Here is a 20,113-nt window from a genome sequence, read left to right as displayed (position 1 = left end):
AGGTCAGGAGCATTTGGCTTGCCAAGGTGTCGCTGTAACAGACAGCTGGAGTAGATCCCAGGCTGATTTGGACTTTATAACCCAAAAGCCAGCACTTAGCACTTTACCTAGTAGTCAAAGATCAGAAAAAAAGTTTACACCTTATTCTTCAACAATTGAAAATTATTTGTCAAGTTCTACCTTCCAATTTTTTATGGATTTTCAATCCAATATAATTCTATGTAAAATGTGGATGTATAGGGACAATAGGGACAAAATCTGGCAACAATAAGGAAGGTCTGAAGCTGGAAATCTGACTCCTGCCTCAGAAGCCTGTACATCGCTGGAAAGTCTGTCTTATCATGTCCTCTAGCTTCACTAGAATTTTTAAACACAGATTTTTTTATTGTAGTAACATCACTTTATGCAACATCAACATGATTCTACACCTATCAAAATATCTATAAATGAGAATATCCTGAAACATGTCAAAATATCACTGCTCTATTCTAGGACATCTAGAGGTATGTCTAGAGGTATGGTAAAGCATTCATTTTGCATATATTTTGGGTTATTTCCATTTGCTTTAGAAAACTGTTCTAATTTTTATGTCTGCCATATGAGAGCCATGATTCAAATCCTACAAATTAAGTTATGATTCCAATGATTAGTTTGTTCTGTGCATTCTTACTGGGAAATTGAAAGAGGTAATTTAATATAACTTATTCTGAAGTGGGTGCTGTTTTGTCAGTTCAAGGCAGGAACAGTGCCATTCCCTTGGTTTGTTTCAGGCCTCATTAACTGATTATTCAAATCACAGACTCTTATACCCCAAAACTGGATTACACTTTCTTGAGCCACTGGAGAGCCTGACTTGTTATTTTGAAACTATGGCTGAAAACAAATTGTAACCAAAAGCTGAATAAACATTTATTCATGTCACAGTAATTCTGGTCACAGCCAACCTGAGCATGGAATTGAACTTAAAAATACTGTGTTCTTGTAATAATTCAGTGGTGCTTATGTGAAGAGATAGAAGTAGTTAAGTTCCTAAAGGATGCTGAAGGGATACCTGACATGGTTACCCCTCTGCACGGTTGTGCCTTATGGTGTCTGCTGAGCTCCCTTGGGCTGGAGAGAAACTCCTGGGAACAAATCCAGTTGCAATAATGTTGGTGTGGGGCTGGGGCTTCTGCTGCTGATGATTGTTGAACTCAGGAGGAGTCAGGTGGAGCTGTGCAGCTGCTAAGGAGGCTTTCCCTTCATGTGTGACAAAATATTATCCCCCAGATCTTGCAGGAGGGCTCAACCATTCAAAGCAACAAGTTCAGCTCAAGCAGTGGTACATGTGAAGTTGGGGCAGAAGAGAACAGAGTTATGGGTCCTACTTAAATGCTGTTTAGCTCTTCCATTTTTAGCAGTATTGTGTCTTTCATGGTATTATGCAAATAGACCTCTAAATAACACAACACATTCAGTCATACCCTCATAGATAGCTGAACAGCTGAAGATGACCTCAGGACTTCAGAGATTTATTTCATGTATAGGAGATCAAAAGAAAATTCCTCAAAGCTTCATTGTATCTGAATAAACAAGAAGATGTGAAATGCTCATGAAGGATTTGTCTGGCACAAACATGCATGACAATGAGACCAACAAATCTCACATGGATACTGTAGAGGAGTTCTACTGGTTTTTTAGTTTTAGTTTTTTCCAGCTCCTATTATAGGTGCTGGAAAACTGCAAATAAAAAAGAAACATAATTCCAGAGATAGTACTACAGCAATGCACAGATCCTCAAGATTACAACCTAAGCACTGGTTTTCTCTACAGCAGAGTTATTCTGGTTTTCTGGTATAATCACCTTCTTGCAAACAAGATAAATGTCAAAATAATTCTCATTTTAAGAGTGATGCACATCATATCAAACTCTAATCTAACTCTCTGGATCTCTGTACTGTTGAATATTCTGCTACAAATGTTCTATGTTGAGGTGGATGTATGGTGGAAATACTGGTAAAATCTGTTCTATAATGGCCTGAAAGAAACTTTGCTTGCCCAGAATCTAGACAGTGCTTTGCATTTTATCATTCACACCTTCCCATGAAAGGTACAGAACTTTTAAGTCAACATCCTGAAACATGAGCAGCTTCTGAAGTTGCAGCTTAGGAACTCATTTTTAATCCAGCTGAAGCAGAGCCTACCCTACACTGACACAACGCAGCTAACTCTGGCCTAGCTGAGAGAATCACAGGCTGTGGAAATCTTTTACGTGACATAAAGATGATGAACTGGATTGCAGCTGTGGTAGACTCCAGACTCATATTGTTAATGACTATATAGCACATGTTTATGTAGTGACATAAAAGCAATTCATCAGCCCTCCCTGGACTTGACTGAATGGCTCAATAAGCTTGGTGTGAATTTCATAGTCTGTTGTTGCTTTTGAAATGTTTTTTCTCGAGATAGTGGAAAGGAAGTGATAGATTCCTCAGTGCTCTGAGAAGCATTTCTCATCTCCACAGAGGAAGAGACAGCTTCCTTCCAGCACAGCCTGGGAAGTCACTAGTGTCCACACATTCCTTACTGAGACACAAATCCTGTTATTGAGAAGCATTTCTCATCTCCACAGAGGAAGAGACAGCTTCCTTCCAGCACAGCCAAGGCCTGGGAGTCACTAGTGTCCACACATTTCTTACTGAGACACAAATCCTGTTAGCATAGATCAACACCTAAAACAGATTCCACTGTCCACAGCCACACATGAATTACTGCTGAGCTTAGGAGAGCTCCTGCATTTGTTTGGACAGTGACTCCCTTTGCCACTACCATCTGGGCTATATTCTCTTGAGGTATTTCAGATATCAAAATTGCCTTTCAAAATCAGTCCTTTTTATTTTACAGGCCTGCATATGAAGGTTATATATCCATTAAGTTTGTCATGCATCTCACCTGCTGTCCAAACAAAAAGGCCATTTCTCATTCTCTACTAAAGTTTTTCTAAGTACTTTTGATTAGAGCATCTTGACTTTGATTTACTGTCACCATTATATATAATTCCATTCCTAATTCCAGTGTGAAGTAAAAGGAATCCTCATTCAACAAGAAGCTCTTTCATTATCTTTAAATACATATTTTCTATTATTTCAATAATAATTATTCACCAGGGTTAATAAAACACAAACTGCAAAACTGGATTACCATAGTTAAATTTGACCTGAAATAGCCTGAATAGGATACTGTATCAATAGAAAAAAAAACAAAAACCAAACTTGGTTACAGCACTCCTCTATTTTTCATTTATTTGAGACCACAGAAATGTATTCATTATGTACACAATCATATCTGATAAGACTTAGAAAGGGGAATGTACACAGCTGGGAGAATTCACATCCAACAAAATACATAAGCAGCTGAATAAATGCTCTTCCATAACCTTACTTGGTACAAACCATTTGGTTCTTTCACTGCTGATCACCCTCTTTTGGCTATAATATGGATTATATTTAGGCCAAAATGTCTGCTTTGCTTGGGTTTACCAGTTTTCACTTTTTGCCTTCTAATAATACATATGTGGTAGAGTGTAAAGCACAAAATTCTGTCAAAGTCTTCATTAAGCCTTTGTTGTATTAGTATTAGACAGTTGTATTAGTGTTTTTTTATAAAAATGTTACAACAGTCTAAATATATGGAAGGTGAGTTCTACAGTGACTTTTTCTAAACCAAACAGAAGAATCAGGCTGGTGAGGTCTCTGGCCTAAGAACTCTTCAATTTTTCATGCTCTGTTAGCTGGTCTTAGAATCTAGGAAGTCCTTAAGGTTACAGCTCCAGCACATCCCTAGACTGCCATGGTTACAGCAACCCTATTTCTACAATGGGGATTAATGATACATTTAGCAGGTGAAATCTTCTTGCATTCCAACTGTCCAAAAGGGAATTTTTCCTCCATTCACCACATATAATACAAAAATCGATTTAACAGTAAGCATCTGAAGTGGGCTTTTATTCTCCAGCTGATTTTGCAGCAGAATGGAATCCATTCAATGACTGGAATTGGACAAAATACATGGAGGTATTTTATTAGCATGGATGAGTCCCATTGGGCAAAATTATACTGAGTGGCTTCCACAGCCTGTACCCCAATCCTGGTTCTGCTATTAAACAGAAACCAGGGGCTGCAGACAGCACAACCACAAACTTCAGCCTGGCCTGAAGTCAGGACACAGCCTGAGGTGCACAGGCATGCCCCAGGATGTTCTTCCCAGTTTTTAAGGTTTTGCACCCATAAGAAACATTCCTAGATAAATCAGCTAAGGAGAGATGATGGCTTTAATTTTCTGATGATTTCACCTATCTTGGTTTCAGCTTTGGCCCTCAGCATCACAGCAGGTCTCAGAGTGAGACCTCTCTAAGACCAAGTCTGACATTAATGTGAATAAAGTAGCACAGTGAACCTCACAAATCTCACCAAGTTAAGTTCTTAGGCATGAACTGATACAAATCAGAAATATAAACCCCAAAAATCAGTAAAGAAAGAAAACAACCTATTCCTTGAGTATATTAGAAGATAGTAATTCATTATTTTTGATACTAAGAATAATGCAATCATGAGAAAAAGACATTTGCCTAGCCCTGTGAGCATTCACCACTAGCAAAATTACTTAAATGAAAAGGAAAAAAAAAGAGATAACTGTGTACACAAAATTAGCACGAGAATTAGCAATCAACTGCAGTTCATACAAGGTTCTTAGCAGATAGCATCATGTTTATTAATAAATGATGAACTGCTTAGTGGAGTTTTTGCTTAGTGATATCACTATAATAACAGACACATGTTTTATTTATGTTTCAAGTTACATCCAAAATAAGCAAGACATTCAGATGTCAGATTCTCTCTGATATCTAAAGATTCTTTACCCCAAATTTAAACTTCCACTGTTCTAGATGAGATAGCACTCCATCAAAACCAAGGGGAATAATATGATGACTTCAGTCGCTGTGCTCATCTTTGGGGATTTTTTTCCCTGTGATACAACAAAGCACAAACTGCATTTCTTAAAGCTGGCTGCACTTTTCTCATAAGGATGGTATTTTTTTTTCTCTGTGGGATACAGTGCTATTTGTGCAGCAGATTGTATTTTGACAGATGCAACTGTATCATAAAAAGGCCCTTAGCACCATGAGAGTGGTAGCTCACAAACGTTCATGAGCTCCAGCATTTCTTAAAAAAATCCCAATAACGAAAATATTTTTGAGAATGTAAAATGCCTGAAAGCACTTACCTCCCCCACACCAGTCTGCAGAATTTTCAGTCCAGTTGTTTTTTCAAGCTTCTCTTTGTTTATGGCTGTAAGGAAAAATGAAGATCGAGAGAGTTAAAGGAAAGCTGGAACATGTATGATGTTACATCATTTCCCACCAACCTTCTTTCCTTCATCAATATATTCACAACAGATCCTACCTATTCCATTTGTGGAATATCTTTCCCTGAGAGCAACTCTGCTAGTCACTTTTTTGAATGCATATTTATGCTATTAATTGCTCATTATTATGTGAAAACGAAAGCCAAGCTAATTCTATTTTTAACAATATTACACACATTTGACACAGATACAAAATTTGTTTGGAAAGTTCTTTTCTGAGGATACTTCCCACTTGCCTGTATTGAAGAGCAGAGCAGTAATTTACCATGAGAACAGCACTGTCACTGTGTAGGACTTTTCACAACAGATACAGACTCTTATCTCACAGGTAAAATAAAGAGTTTATTTCACACCACCAGGATGCAATGCACATTTTTTTTAAAATTTTTTTTTCTTTATCAGCATCTATATTATTTAAAGCATTAAAAGCTAAACTAAAGCAACCCAGTATAAAGCAGTTAAATAAAGATAATAATCACTAAGACTACAATTATACTTGCAACCCAAACACGCTCAAGGCACGGGCTTGAGCACTGTTGTACAATTGCCCATTCCCTTAAATCTACAGTCTGGTATGGTTTTGGCCTGTGACTGTCAGCAGCCTCAAAAAACAGTGCTCAACCACATTTCTGGGAACAGCACAAGGATGAGATTGTTCCTAGCTGGGTGTACGGGTACTGCCATCCCATTCTGGATGGGAAGATTTTGACCTTCTAGATGCAGTTTTGGCCTGTGACTGTCAGCAGCCTCAAAAAACAGTGCTCAACCACAGTTCTGGGAACTTTGTCAGCTGGACTTGTGGCCCAAACCCAGGCACCTGGCTTGATTTATTTATGAGGAGCAATGAATCCTTGCAGCCTTGTTAACCTCTTCTTCCTTTAGCTGCCTGTAATCCAAGTGAGTCATCTGGGTTCTCTCTGCTGTCTTTGGAAAGGGATGCACATTTAATGTGGTGAGTCATCCCACACATCTTACACATATCTGCAGGCACCTACCTCTTCTTTGATTATGAACAAAATTTAATAGATGCAGCTTCTCAACTTTGGTTGCCTAAAGCAAACCTTCCAATCAGAAAGGTCAAGAAGTGCTGGGACATACTCCACACTGTAAATTTACATGAAAATACTTAAGGGAATTAACTTTTTTTTTTTTCCATTTGTGAAAAATTCCCTTTAATTGTTGCCATTTGAAACGTTTAAAACAGCTCAGATTTCAGCAGATATTTCTTGAAGATTATTCTGAACTGATACTTTAATGAGTTTGTCCAAAGTGAAACACAAATGAGTCACATTTATTCCAGAGGTAAGTCAGATCATTAGGCTCCATCTCACCACTTATGGAAAGATTTTTGTAAGATTGCAAAGACTCAAAAAGTTACACCTCTAGCAATTCCAACACAGAAAAACTTTTCTGACTGCCTTCTGCAAGGGGTGAATATTTCCCTCAGTTCAAACAAAGAAGAAATCTCTGCACACATTTTAGACCCAGACACTTTTATTTTTGCATCTTTTTAATATGCTGATTAAGCAGAGAGGAACATGGAGTCCCAAGCTAAGAAAGCTTAAATGCATGTTTTGCTGAATGACAACCTAAAACTTGCATGCAATATTCACATACTTAACACCTGTGCCATGCTTTATACATTCACTAACGTATTTATTCCACACAGAGCCAAAGGGACCATGGGAAGGAAAGTTGACAGAAACATGAAATTTGAGACCACATTTTGCAGTGTTGTATATCTTGTATAGTATGATTTTCCAAAAAATGAGTAAATCTTTTAAAAGATATGCCATGCTACCACACTGATCACCTTGCACCCAGAAAACACATTAGAGGCAGATTTCTACCAAGTACGAAAATTGAAGATTTATGAAATGAGAAAGTTCCATAGCCTCCTTCAAAGAAACTGAATGGTCCAACAAAGGATTCTTTGGCAGTTCAGGATAAAGAAAACTGCACAGTAGAGTGGCTGCAAAATAAATGGCTATAAGTAAACAACAAAGCCTAAATCCCACTGTGTAATTTCTTACCGCATGAACAGTTAATAGAAAATATTGGGTCTGCTGAATCGCTGAATTTTATAATTACTATTACAGATTTGACCTCCTTTTCATAGGTTTCCTGCAGACATTAATTATTGAAGCTTTGATATTAAAAAACAACAACAAAAAAGGTTTATTTAATACGCCTGCTTTTCCCCTTGATATTGGCTGAAACACAAAGGACAGGTCTGACAGCCATGCTAACACAAACCCTGCCAAAATTAGGAGGCATGAAGACACAAGGTGTTATTGATTAAATCATAACCGGAAAATGGTCAAGCCAGGCTCTGTCAGATTGTGGAGAGGCACGGCCGACAGTCTCCAGCGTGCTCACTCCAGGCGTGTACAGCAGAGAATTTTAGCTAACCTTGAACTCCACAAGCTGCCCAGGAAGGTCAAGAAATTCTGTCAAAAATGGTGCTGAAGCTGAAGCAGTAAGCACGTACCAAGCAGCTGCTTCAAGCTGTGGAATGGTGAATACAACCACTTAACCTTTTCTATGCAGGACTATAATGGAGAACTTGAAACAAGAAGACAAAGTCAATATAGATAGATGGAAGAAGTGGTGGGAAAATGTATTCAGATATTAAGAACAAGCTACTAATTCTCTGAAAATTGGCCCAAATTTTTGAAAATATTTTAGTGTAATAACTGCTAGCTTATTCAAGTACCAGTATACAGCAGCTGATGTTTCAGTTGCAAATTTTATGAAAGTAGAAATTACAATTCTGGGTAACATGGTATATTGCACATTTCATCAAAGTTATTTTTTCATGGTCACAGTTTAAAGTCCTATAATAATAATGGAGAACTGACAAACTGATCAGCAAAGAGGCATAATAAGAACAGCTATTCAAATTAAAAAAAGGAAAAAGAAAAAATACCCCAACAAAATCCCCCTCAAACCAGTTAGCAACATAAAAATCCATTTTTTAATCTTCCATTGAAACAAAAACAGCTTCCAAACACACAAAAACGGAGGCCTTTAAATTAAATTCACTAGATGAAGGATATGCAAATTACCTGAAGAAGCGGAGCCCTATAATGTTCTCAAAATTCTGCAATAGCCTATTTAATTAGTATTTTAATTTATCAGAATAATTCTTTGCACTTGACAATTTATGCAGTATTCCATATAATTAAGCACGTAGCTACAGTGGAATAATTTTGCCTACTCTCTGTATACCAGTTATTTTAACCTGAAAGAATCTGTGGAAGTCTCTTCTGTGATCTAAATTACAATGGGGACAACTTAATGGCTTTGCTCTATTAGAGAGCATGATGAGGGTGTTACTGAGTGTTTAAGGGTAGGGATTGTCACTGCTCAGTCTTCACTAACCTAAGGGAGGTCTGATGTGTTTTCTGAGGGCAAACATTTATTTCTTTAGCAAAGTTATCTGTCAGTGGCACAGTCAGGAATTGGAGTGTGTAGGTTTGGCAGGTTTAACCTCAGAGTCCATCAGTTATTAGAAGGAGCAAGTTGTGGAGGGCTCTGAGCAGAGCTCCAGTCTCATTACTGCACTTCTGGAAGGAGGTTTTCTATCAAGCAGGCTGCCAAGCACAGCTGCACCCTCCAGCTGACTCATGGGAGCACACACTGGCAAGAGTGAGGGAAAGGGAACCAGGTTCAGCAGGGTTTCAGCAGGAAGCCTCCCCAGTTTGTCTCCCAGGCTGCTGCAGGATTTATCTGCCCCAAAAAGAAACCACCCTTAAATATGAAAAATGTTTCTGGGAAGATGGCATCACTCACAAGGAAAACTTGGTTTTTGTTGTGTATCTGACTTTGAGTGCATGTTGTATTTAATTGAATGTAGGGAAGAAAGGAAACCACCCTTAAATATGAAAAATGTTTCTGGGAAGATGGCATTACTCACAAGGAAAACTTGATTTTTGGTGTGTGTCTGATTTTGAGTGTTGTATTTAACTGAGTGTAGGGAAAAATTACTTATGGCCATATGATTCCCCTGGCCTCTATTACCTGCCCATTTTAGAATGAGCCAGTTCATGCTCTAGACTCACTAACTATATTGACTGGACCTCCAGTCAATAAATTGAGAGCAACTAATTCAGATTTACTGTAGGCTGTCAGATGAATTCTACAATCACTGTTTTCTTCCCATCAGCTTCTTGCAAAGCTCCTTTCAAAGAGCCACATTTAGAAGAATTTAATTTCTTTTCCTCTCTAAGGAAAGGAAGAAGGGAATTCCAGAGAGAAAGTGCTTCTTACAGTTTTTAGCTTTTTAACAAGTATCTCTGAGACAAGCAAATGTTACATTTATTTACATAAAGCTGGACTTTTCTTTCTCCTCCCCTACAAGGAACTCTTGAATATTTGGAAAGCTTCTTCATAGCTTGGTTCAGAGCGATAGAGCCTTTGTCTTTGACGGGGCCACACACTGTGCCATGCATATACACAGCAAGTCAAAAGCACAACATGGAGTGTTGTGAATACTCCATTTTGAATGGAGTATTCAAAATGCATCAGCTCAGAACAAGAATGACCAAATCAAGTGGCCAGATAAAGTGAGAAGAAGGGTGCCCGTACTAAATTTTACAATGCAGTCAGTGAGGAGCAAGTACACAAACTGCAGGCAGAAGGTATTTTGTCCTCCAATCTTTACAGGGTGATGGCACGAGATAGCTGCTTCATGTGTAATTTCTATTTAACTGGCAGCCAGGCCTGGAATGGAAATGGTTGCAGAAAAGTCAAAGCCACATCGCTGTGCCTGTGCTAGCAACAGCCTGCTAAATACTATGTCATATTCAATTTTCAAGTCATTTTTCAAGTGATTTTAATTAGATATTGTTTCAATCTCATGTGCATTAATTTAATTTCTGATATCAACATTTCAGCTTTCAATCTGTTCAGATGCAGTACCTTGCTGCCTGGAGTAATTTAAAATATTGTTTGCATCTCCAGCAATTTTGAGAGTACACATCCTTTACAACCTGCTCTAGCCAATAAAGCCAGCAGATGGAAATTCAGAACATGCTCACCACTCCCTGTGCACCTTTGCGTTCTCACAGATTTTGGTACGAGGCAGCTAAATCTCCATGCTCACAATCAAGGAATTTTCTATCCCTGTTTGTATTTAATTCTATACAAAAAATACACACAAAATCCCTTTGTCAGGGAAATAGCAACACTGCATGTTTCCCTAAGAGGGAAATTGAGCTGTATTTGATTATCTGTCAAGAGCTGTATATTTTTTAAACTTATTCACTGAAACAATGTCCCTTTTCCCACTCTAAACCATCTACCTCTTACACCCATGCCCAGGTAATATTCAAGGATAGAGTAGCAATGATTTTCTACAGCAGGACTCAGGTACCTATGTCTTTGCATAGATTAGGGATGTATTTTAAACACATTCTTTCTGCATGACTGTTTGTATTGACTTATTTCCACTTCTTCAATAAATAACTGCTCAATTGTATGTCTTCCTTTAACTTTCCTTTAAAATGAGCATGCTGCTATTCTAAAATCTGATATTTAAATTGTAGTAAAGGAGTTTGGGATGTATGAAATTACTTTTTTTTTCCTCTGGAGTTTTTTTTTTTCTTTGTGATGGGATCCATCTCTACAAACTTTGCTGTCTCAACTAAGAAATCAGTCAAATTCCCTGCCTTGTCAAGAGAAGTAAATAGATATCACCAGAGATTTACTTATCCTATCCTGACATCGGTATATTTATTTATTTTATATATATATATATATATATATATATATATATATATATATATATATGCCTGGAAAGGCCTGCAGCATCAACCAATCCTAATTTTTTTTTTTTCCACAGGCATTTCCTTGTAAGAAACACATGTACACAACCTCCAAAATACTTCAGCAGTAAGACATTTCAACAGACAATGCCATGGCTACAGAGAGAGATTTTTAAGGTGTTGTGTAAGGATGATTCTGTTTCTGAAGAATGAATAAACCCAGTTTATATGAATTAGAACTGTAAAAATAAAAAACTTTTATCTATCCTAAATACTTCTTTTTGGCAGAACTTCACAAAACCATTATCAAAAATATTCACTTAAATAATATGAGCAGATTGGTGTCCATCAAAAGAAGAGTTTTGAGTAATAACAAAAATAACCATGATCTGGATATGTATTTTTTGTTATATGTTGTATATATGCATATATGTGTGGATATATGTATATATATATAGTTATATGTTATATATGCTTTAGAAACACAAAATAGATTTCAATGAATGCTTAACAGTGACAATTTTTAACACTACTGGCCATTTAACAGTGACAATTCAATTCTGCACATTACTTGACAGAGTGCAATGCATGTATGTATAACAACTCCCTTGCATACTTAAAACACTTATCCATTATTTATAGCAAAAGTTGTACCAATTCAGCCAGTGTTAGCAGAAAATGAAAAAAAGAAGTGTCACTCCACTTTTCACATCAAAATTTGTTCACATAAATATTCCTTGACAAGTATCAGCTCTGAACAGAAAATTCAGATGAAACAACCTGCAGGGTGTTGAGCTGAAAATGGAGCAGAGCAGGTTCAGGTAGACCAAGGTGTGACAACCAGTGCAGTGCTTCTCTGCAGAGTTATTTCTGGGTGATTGCTAATGTCTGGATCAACTATTAATTGTCCTTTTAAAAGTCCCCCTTAGCTAAATGTCAAAGTTCACCATCAGATGTCCAACCTTAACATTTAAAACCAGAAAGGAAGATTCAGGGTCCCAGGGGATGGGCAGGCAAGTAAAACCACCTGGGCCTTTCTTAGCCCTTCCCATGCAGAGCACTCTTGGCCTCATCACCTTCACCACCCTGTGAAAAGCAACAGTCCACAAGACAAACTTAAGGCTACAGCTTTTATCCCTTTAAATGGAAACGTTTTTGGAATAACAATATAAAGGAACAGGTTTTCTGTCTTGTTTTATTTATAGTCAAGAATTCAACAGATTGCTTTAATTTTCTTGGGCTGAAAATACTACCCAAAAAAAATCAAGCAGATAATAGCAGTAACTCAGCTTTTCAAGGGTAGCTAATATTCTAGATTTGTATCTGCTTTTTCCTTCTATTTGAATAGTCTCTCCTTCCATATGACTCATTTTGATCTCTCAGGATATCCATTGTATCTCTTCTTTTTGATTACTTATTTTTAAATAAGCAGAAAGAACCAGTGAAGTCATCCAGAGGTTGATCCTTATGGCTGTAGCTTTGTGGAAATTCAGGAAACCCTGTGATCTGAAACTTAACTGACCTGCAGTGGTTTCTTTAGAATAGATGATGTGTTACTGGGGCAAAGGAAATGACTAAACCATCTCTCCAGAAGTCCACAAGATACTTTTTCTAGAGTTTCCATTATTTCTTAACACAAAAGAAATGGGAAGACTCAGGAAAACAAATCCAAGAACAGTTGCTGCACTTTTATAGAAGCAATCCATGCCTCCCTAGGGTGTATCTGGAAAATACACTGACCCTCTTTCATATTATAATACAAAATATTTTAAAATACCCATATTAGCATCTAATTATTATCCTAATCTTTTTTATGCTCTACTTTTTTATCATTCTCCTGCTTGCACCATTTTGAGTCTTAGCCAACAATCAAAAATGTATGAATTATTCTTACACTTATTTAAAATTTGTCAAAATCTTTGGATGGACACTGTGGTGTATTTGTGCTGGTTTATGAAAAATTTAACGGACACTACCACTAATTCTCAGCATGCCAAATGTTATTTTTAATAAATACACATTCAAGAACTGTCATTTTTTTCCCAGTCATTTCCTCAGTTAATAAAACAGCACCCTGTAGGTTCATTTCTTTAATGATCCAAAACACAACTTCGAGACATGTTATTTGTTATTCATCTACGACTACACTTAATGTCATCCTCGTGGCACAAATGTAACAAGACTGAGTCATAAAAACATTAGCAATATTTCAACTGACTGGCTCACTAAATCATGAATAGCACAGCTAATGCACAAGGTCATTCACTAACAAAATCTATTTGCTGTGCCTCAGAATAAAATGAAAATATTTATTACCAAGGATGCCACTAGTAACAAGAGTCACAATAAAGCTTTCAGATGAGAGTGAATAGGGACGATGTTAACTTGCCCATTGTTTCTCAGAACAGTTTTTCATAATTCTGCTTTCATGAAAATTCTGGAGGCTACTTCCCAACCTTTAAAAGGAATTCTTAAAATCAGCAAGAATGGAAAAGTCCTTATATTTCAGAAATACAGGCCAAATATTTTTTGAAGAATATAAATATATTTAATCATGTCATAAAAATCCATTATTTTTATCCTTGGGTGGGTGACGTGCAAAATAAGGAAGATAAATGCTTGCCTACAGAGGTAACTGTGTCCTAAATGCATTTACAGGATTTCAATGTGTCTGTGTCTGCAGGTATGCACATTTGATGAGAATGAGAAGTATATAACAGGAAAAATCTGAGTGTGTGAAGGATGGCTACTTTGCAGTATTCAAAATATTATGATTATTACAACCTCCCCTACAATGCTTTTCATGGCCAGAATCACTGTACAGACATGCTACTAAAAGGTGGTTCCTGTGCAAAAGAGCTTATATCTACCAAACAAGTGGAGACAGTAATTGGTGGCAGAGGGGTAGAGATAACAAGGAATGGATATTAGCAAGAGAACATCAGAATGCCAAAGCTGCCTCCATCCACACAACATTCTTTCTCTTATTTTTTGGCATGGGAAGTGATGTGTTCAGCTAAGCCTTATAAATCCTTTAAAAGCTGCAGCACTTTCACTGTTTCACTGTTAGGAGCAGAAGAGACTTATTGGCAGGGTTTAAAATAAGGAGAAATGGCAGGAAAGGACACTCTGATCAGCTCTCCCAGAAGTGCTGGAAGAAAAGGCAAGGTTTTTCCATTTTGTAAATGGTGTGATGGAGAGGTCTCTCCTTTGTGGTAGGTTTAACCCAGTGCTCATTGGAATGAGTTTCTGCTGGCACCATCCATCCTCTTTCCTCCTCTATGGAAACATTTTTTAGGACATCCCTTCAAAGGGTAGAAAAGGCTATCTGGGCTGTGCCACTCCCCATGGTGCCAGTTCCATCTGAGCAGGTTAAAAATCCAATTATAAACCTCTCATTGGGCAAAATACTGTTTTGTGTCCCAGGCTTCTGTGCTTTGTGTGAGAATCCTACATCCCAAAAGCAAAGCATTTAGTCATGCTGTGTTTTTAAAAAGAAATGATAAGCAACTGCAGAAACATTCAAGCTAAAGAAGACAGGTGAATTGACAGTGAGAGGCTGTGGACTAATGCTGGGAATCAGGAGTCTGCCCTGCTGATAAAACTGTCCACTGTCCATCAAAATGCCAGCTACACCCTCTTATGAGTAGCCCCTTATCCTTTGTATTTTCAAAATGTGTATCATTAGCAAAAATTACGTTATTTAAACTAGTTGAACCTACTTGGTAAATTTTGACTGATGTGGTTTAGAGTGACCACAGGAGCAGTTCCAGCAGCCAACACATGACAGCAGTAACCTCTCTCAAGGGTATGATAACCCTTTTCATTGGCACTGATACATTCAGAAGGAGACATTGGCCCACAGCCCTTATAAGACTGTCAGACTTGTATGGATTATGCAATTTAACACATAGGAATCATTACTGCATACAATTTTCGAGAAATGTAAATGAAATGCCTATCTGCTTTATGCATACATGGGCACAGGTCACTATTAGAGTGTCAGCAATTTCAAGCAATTTCTGAGTGCTATTTTCAGAAAAAAAAAATTAGCACAATAGCATTCTTATGGGGTGAAAATCTATAGGAGAGTTAAAAGCTCAATGAAACATTTTCTGAATTCTGTTTGACTGCTGTGTCAGGCAGACACTGTCCTAGCAAGTCAGGCTGCAAAGTACCCCTAAGACTGTGAATAAAGCCATGCTTTCTCCTCCCTGACACTGTGGCCATAGCACAGGTTTGATTCCAGGGTTTCCCCTTCATGGAAATATATGGAAACTAGCCTTAAAAGAAATATTTGCTACTGAAAAAGAAAGGTGGCTATTGCAAGAGCAATATAGATAATGACACCCTCAGGAAATAATTTTGTGACAAAGTGGTTTGCATATTCCTGACCCTCTTGCTTTTGTAAACTGCTGGATCCATGTCTCATTTCTAAAGGAGAGCATGCAGTTTTGATGGTATTTTAAAATTCCTTTATATATCTACATCATCTATATCTATATCCCTACAGATCTACATTACACAGCAGAGCCCTGTACTTTATAAATACCTATAATAATCTACACATATACACATAACATGCATGACTCAATATAAGATGCATACATATAGCTTATTCCACACTCTCCTCTTCAGAAGGGAGTACAGAACTGTAGTATAAACATAAATTAAGTATGAGGTATACATCTCCACCCATCAAGATTAATGTATATTATTATCCCTTGACCCCTTCTTAATGTTCCATTTTACCACGTTTCTAAAATATTTATACCATACAGGGTGTTAAATTATAGCAATTAAGACCATAGTATGGTTTTATTAATATTTCATCAAGAATGTTTCATAATTTGAATTTCCTTGGTGCCCTTCTGTTGCTTTGCTGAATGCTGGGAATGAAGGGCATTTCTGGCTTCTTCTTCTTCATCTTTGAAGAAATTTACCAGCATTTTGCTTTTTTTTAGCCACATGCAGAGCTTTGCAGCTACTGCCTTTTTACCTGGTAACTGATGAATGTAACAATTTCAGGTTTGTTATGGCCAGTTCTGTGTCTCCAACAAAATAAAGACATCAGCAAACCAGAGATGGTCCAGAGAAGGGCCAATAAAGGGAATGAAACATGAATTCAAGGAGAGGCTCAGTCTGGGGTTTGTCCAGCAAAGACTTCACAGAAATCTAAATGGTAATTTAGCTTCTGTGGGCTGCTGCTTGGGCAGGATTACAAAAAGGAGCCAGAATTTTGCAGAGACCCACACAAAAAGGACTTGAGGCAAATTGCTACAAAGGAAATTCTGATTGAACAGAAGGAAAAAAATATTTTCTTAGTAAGCGATGACTAAGCACTGGGACAGGCTGCCACAAGAAGTTGTAGAATTCATTGATACTTTCACAATTCAAGAGGAGCAGGGCCCCAAGAACACAATTTTCAAATTTGACACTGCTTTAGAATGGTTGTTGGACCCAATGTCCTCAAGAGTTCTGACTTCAATTTTTCTGTGGTTATAAATATATATATATATAAACCATTAAAGACAATGATCTTCACAAGAAACTTATTTCATCCCAACATTTCTGAAGTACTGACAAACCCTTCCTTGAAATAGGTACTACATGTTTTTATGAGGAAAGGCTGCTGTTCTCAAAAGTACCATCATCTGTCAGACCTGGGATCAACAAAGCAGTTTTATTTCTGGATCAGTTTGTTCTTATGCAGCCAAGCACTTTAGGACATGTTCAGCTGATGAATCACAACTCAAAAGCACTGGAGTGAAGAAAAGAAAATGAAAAATTTGGGAAAATTGAAAACAAACTAACATTTGGGGCATGCAAATCTTCATGGTCATCACAGCAGAGCTGAATTAGGCTATGACAGCAAAACTGGAGATATTGCAAGGATTAAAAATTGGAACATTATGTGAATAGTGAAAAAAAAGAAAAGGAAATTTTTTTAGAGAAAATAAATGTCTCTTTTTGAAGCAGGGTGATGTCACTGCATAAGTGGCATGTGGTTGAAGGACGCAGTGAGTTTTATCTCAGCCAAAGCATGAGGCAAACAGACACCAAGGGAGAGGAGAGGGAGCTATGGAAATACAGAGGGTTGGGGGTAAGGAAAAAACTACTCAGGACTTTAGGTTTGGCCACTCCCTACAATTTCCAGTCTGTTATTCAATGGCAGTTTTCAAATATAGTTTTAGATATCTGAAAATCAGGCATTTAGTTGAAGTTGCTTTGCTACTTCACTTATAGCTGATAGAGAGAGGCACTTCCAGAGAGAGGCACTTCCTCTCTGAGAAAGACATAATTCCCAAAAAAATACAATGTCACCATCCATTTGACATGCAGCCATGGGGTTGATGCAGCTGGGGGTTGATGCAAAGGCTCCAGGAACTGATTTTCATGATACAGAAGTAGGTAGGTGATCTTTCAAGGAAGAGGGATATCAAATTAATGGGTAGAAAATCAACATGAAAAAAAGGGAAATCTCTTCTAACCACAAGCTGAGTCACCCACACTACAACACAAAACTCTAACATTTTAGAGTGGTGTTTTCCTATGATTCTGAAAGTGCAATTTCAAATGCAAAAGTAATTTTTGATTTTCTCTTAAAAACAAAACAAAACAAAACAGTATTTTTTCTCCAGTCATATATTTTTAAAATTTTATATGGTCTAGAATATAAGGTAGTAGTGAGTAATACTAACATAGAGTGATAAAATTGACCTAGAAAAATTCAAAGTGAGAGAATTGAAGACTTATAATGAGAGTTGTAAAATATTTCATTAATTTTAAAATATTGAGCATGGTTTTTTACTAAGTACAGACTACAGCACCTTATTTTTGTTTTCTGAATGATTAAAGTGCTTTTTGTACTGAAATTATGTTACAAAATACTTCAATATATGAATTGTTTCATTCAGTACTCGCAGCCTATTTCAAAATTGAATGTTAAAATTTTTTGTATTTCCACTGGGGGTAAAAAAGAAAAAAGGCAGAATTATCTGTACTACAAGAATCAATTTTGATTGATAAGATGTACAAAAAAACTTCCTACCCCATAAAATTTGCTGAACAGACAAAGTTGACAAATCATCAAGAGGAACAAGTACCTCCAGGGTTATGCTGAAAGGATTTGCTTGTTGTGGGAATTCATATAAATGGGGGCCCAGCAAAAGAGAAATCTCTAAATTACATTGTGACATTGCAGGAAGGCTTGATGCTCCTTCAGGTAACCGTGTGCCAAATATAAAAAATAAGCAATTTCAAGCAATTAGTTGCACCAAAGGTTGAATGAGAAACTGAATGTCCTGCTGCCTTACAAGTGGGGATAGGAACTAGAAAGGAGGATTGTTTTTCAGGTGTAGGATGGGTGAGGAGATGAAGGCAAGATAATTTACAGGTTGCTCCATCTCTTTTTGATGGCTAACTTAATTAGATGTTCTGTAATTTTGTATCTGGATAATTCCTTGGGTCAAGGTAGAAATGCAAATTCTATAAAAACTAATCTTTAATGGATAAAAACACCAAGGTCCTGTAAAGACAGATAAATGTAGGATGGAATTATGCAAGGATGGAATATGCAAGGTGTATGTGTTCTGTGTGTATGATGTATGGTGCTGCAGGAGGACTTGCATATATTTGAATATTCATTAGATCTTCAATATCTTGTGAAACAAAATGCAATAAAGGCAGAAAGAGAAACAGAGATAACAGGGAGAAGATGCATCTCTTTCATTTCCCTAATTTCACAGTGTATAATGATCTACCCATCTATTTTCTTATTTAAAAATATCAACAAGATGTTTGGTATTATAAATTACATTAAATAATAGACATTAATAATGCATTATACTCTTGAATCAATTACAATCTTTAAATTAAATCCAAATATATTAATACTTAAATAATAATTAATATAAAATTAACTTTTAAATATAGCACTATATTACTTGGTGAGAATTATATTAGTAGTTAGAATACTTTAAGGACATCAGCCTATCTAAATCAAATTACAGGCACTGCTGACAATTCATTAAAAGGGATTAGAATATACCATCTATTAGATAACTGCAACATATAATTGCATTATTATATAGATCATAGTGTGGCACCTACTTCATTCTTTTAAACTGCCACACTATTACTTGTGCAAATTTACTATGTACTATGCCACACTTTAAAATTACTTCAACAGCAGTAGTGCTAAAGGAAAATAGCAATATTATAAAGCCTAATACATCTGAAGGGGAAAGCACTCAGAGTATCTAAATATGTTTTCTATGCACAGTTTGAACTGCAGTTGTTCAAAGTGAAGCCTTGCCTTTGCTGTGGAACATGAAGTACTGGGGAGAGAAGAGCAGAGCGGCATCAAAGGAGGCCCCACCATCTGATGCCACAGAATGCATGTATTGATTTCAGATTTTGAAAGGCTTCCTTTACCTTGAATAGTTCTCAGATCCAATGAAAATCTGAACAGACCCCAATGAATTTAAATGCTGCTCTCACTAAAATGTAGTATTTCAGAAGGACATACAAGTTATTCTCTTTTAGGCTTGTTATCAGCAAGCATGGCAGTAATTCAGAGACAAATATATGACACATTGGGCTTTTGGACCAGAGAGATTACAAAAACTACAATTATTACTTGTATTTACAATTGTGAAGAAGAAGCTACTTTGAAGTATCTTTTATAAGGTAGGCAGAGGTTGCTTTTTAACAATTAAGTTAAAATACTTGAATAGCCTATTTTTCTGACAAGTTATTATTATACAACAAGTTTTCAGCCTTCAACAAGTCACAAAGCAATTAAAGTGACTTTTGGATTTGGCTTTGGCATTAAGTCTTTTTCACACTTGTAGCTTTTAATTTCATATACTGTTTAGTTTAATTAATGAATATCGACTTTCAAAAGGACCATGATCATTATTTTTTACTTGTAGCAGAAT

At 36.8% G+C, this 20,113-nt stretch overlaps 1 protein-coding gene across 1 annotated transcript in view; it reads right to left on the bottom strand.

The window, feature by feature from the left end:
* PTPRN2 (protein tyrosine phosphatase receptor type N2) overlaps positions 1-20,113 on the bottom strand; it is a 632,217-nt gene that overhangs the window by 229,774 nt on the left and 382,330 nt on the right. Inside the window, exon 12 of the mRNA XM_039710389.1 lies at positions 5,263-5,327. Coding sequence (XP_039566323.1) covers positions 5,263-5,327 — 65 coding nt within the window. The remainder of the gene's footprint in view (positions 1-5,262; positions 5,328-20,113) is intronic.

This window comes from Passer montanus, unplaced genomic scaffold, assembly GCF_014805655.1.
Source record: "Passer montanus isolate IOZ18808 unplaced genomic scaffold, ASM1480565v1 scaffold10, whole genome shotgun sequence".
Classification (NCBI taxonomy): Eukaryota; Metazoa; Chordata; class Aves; order Passeriformes; family Passeridae; genus Passer; species Passer montanus.
Note: the sequence above shows the minus strand (reverse complement) of the source record. Positions and strands in the feature narration are given on the sequence as shown.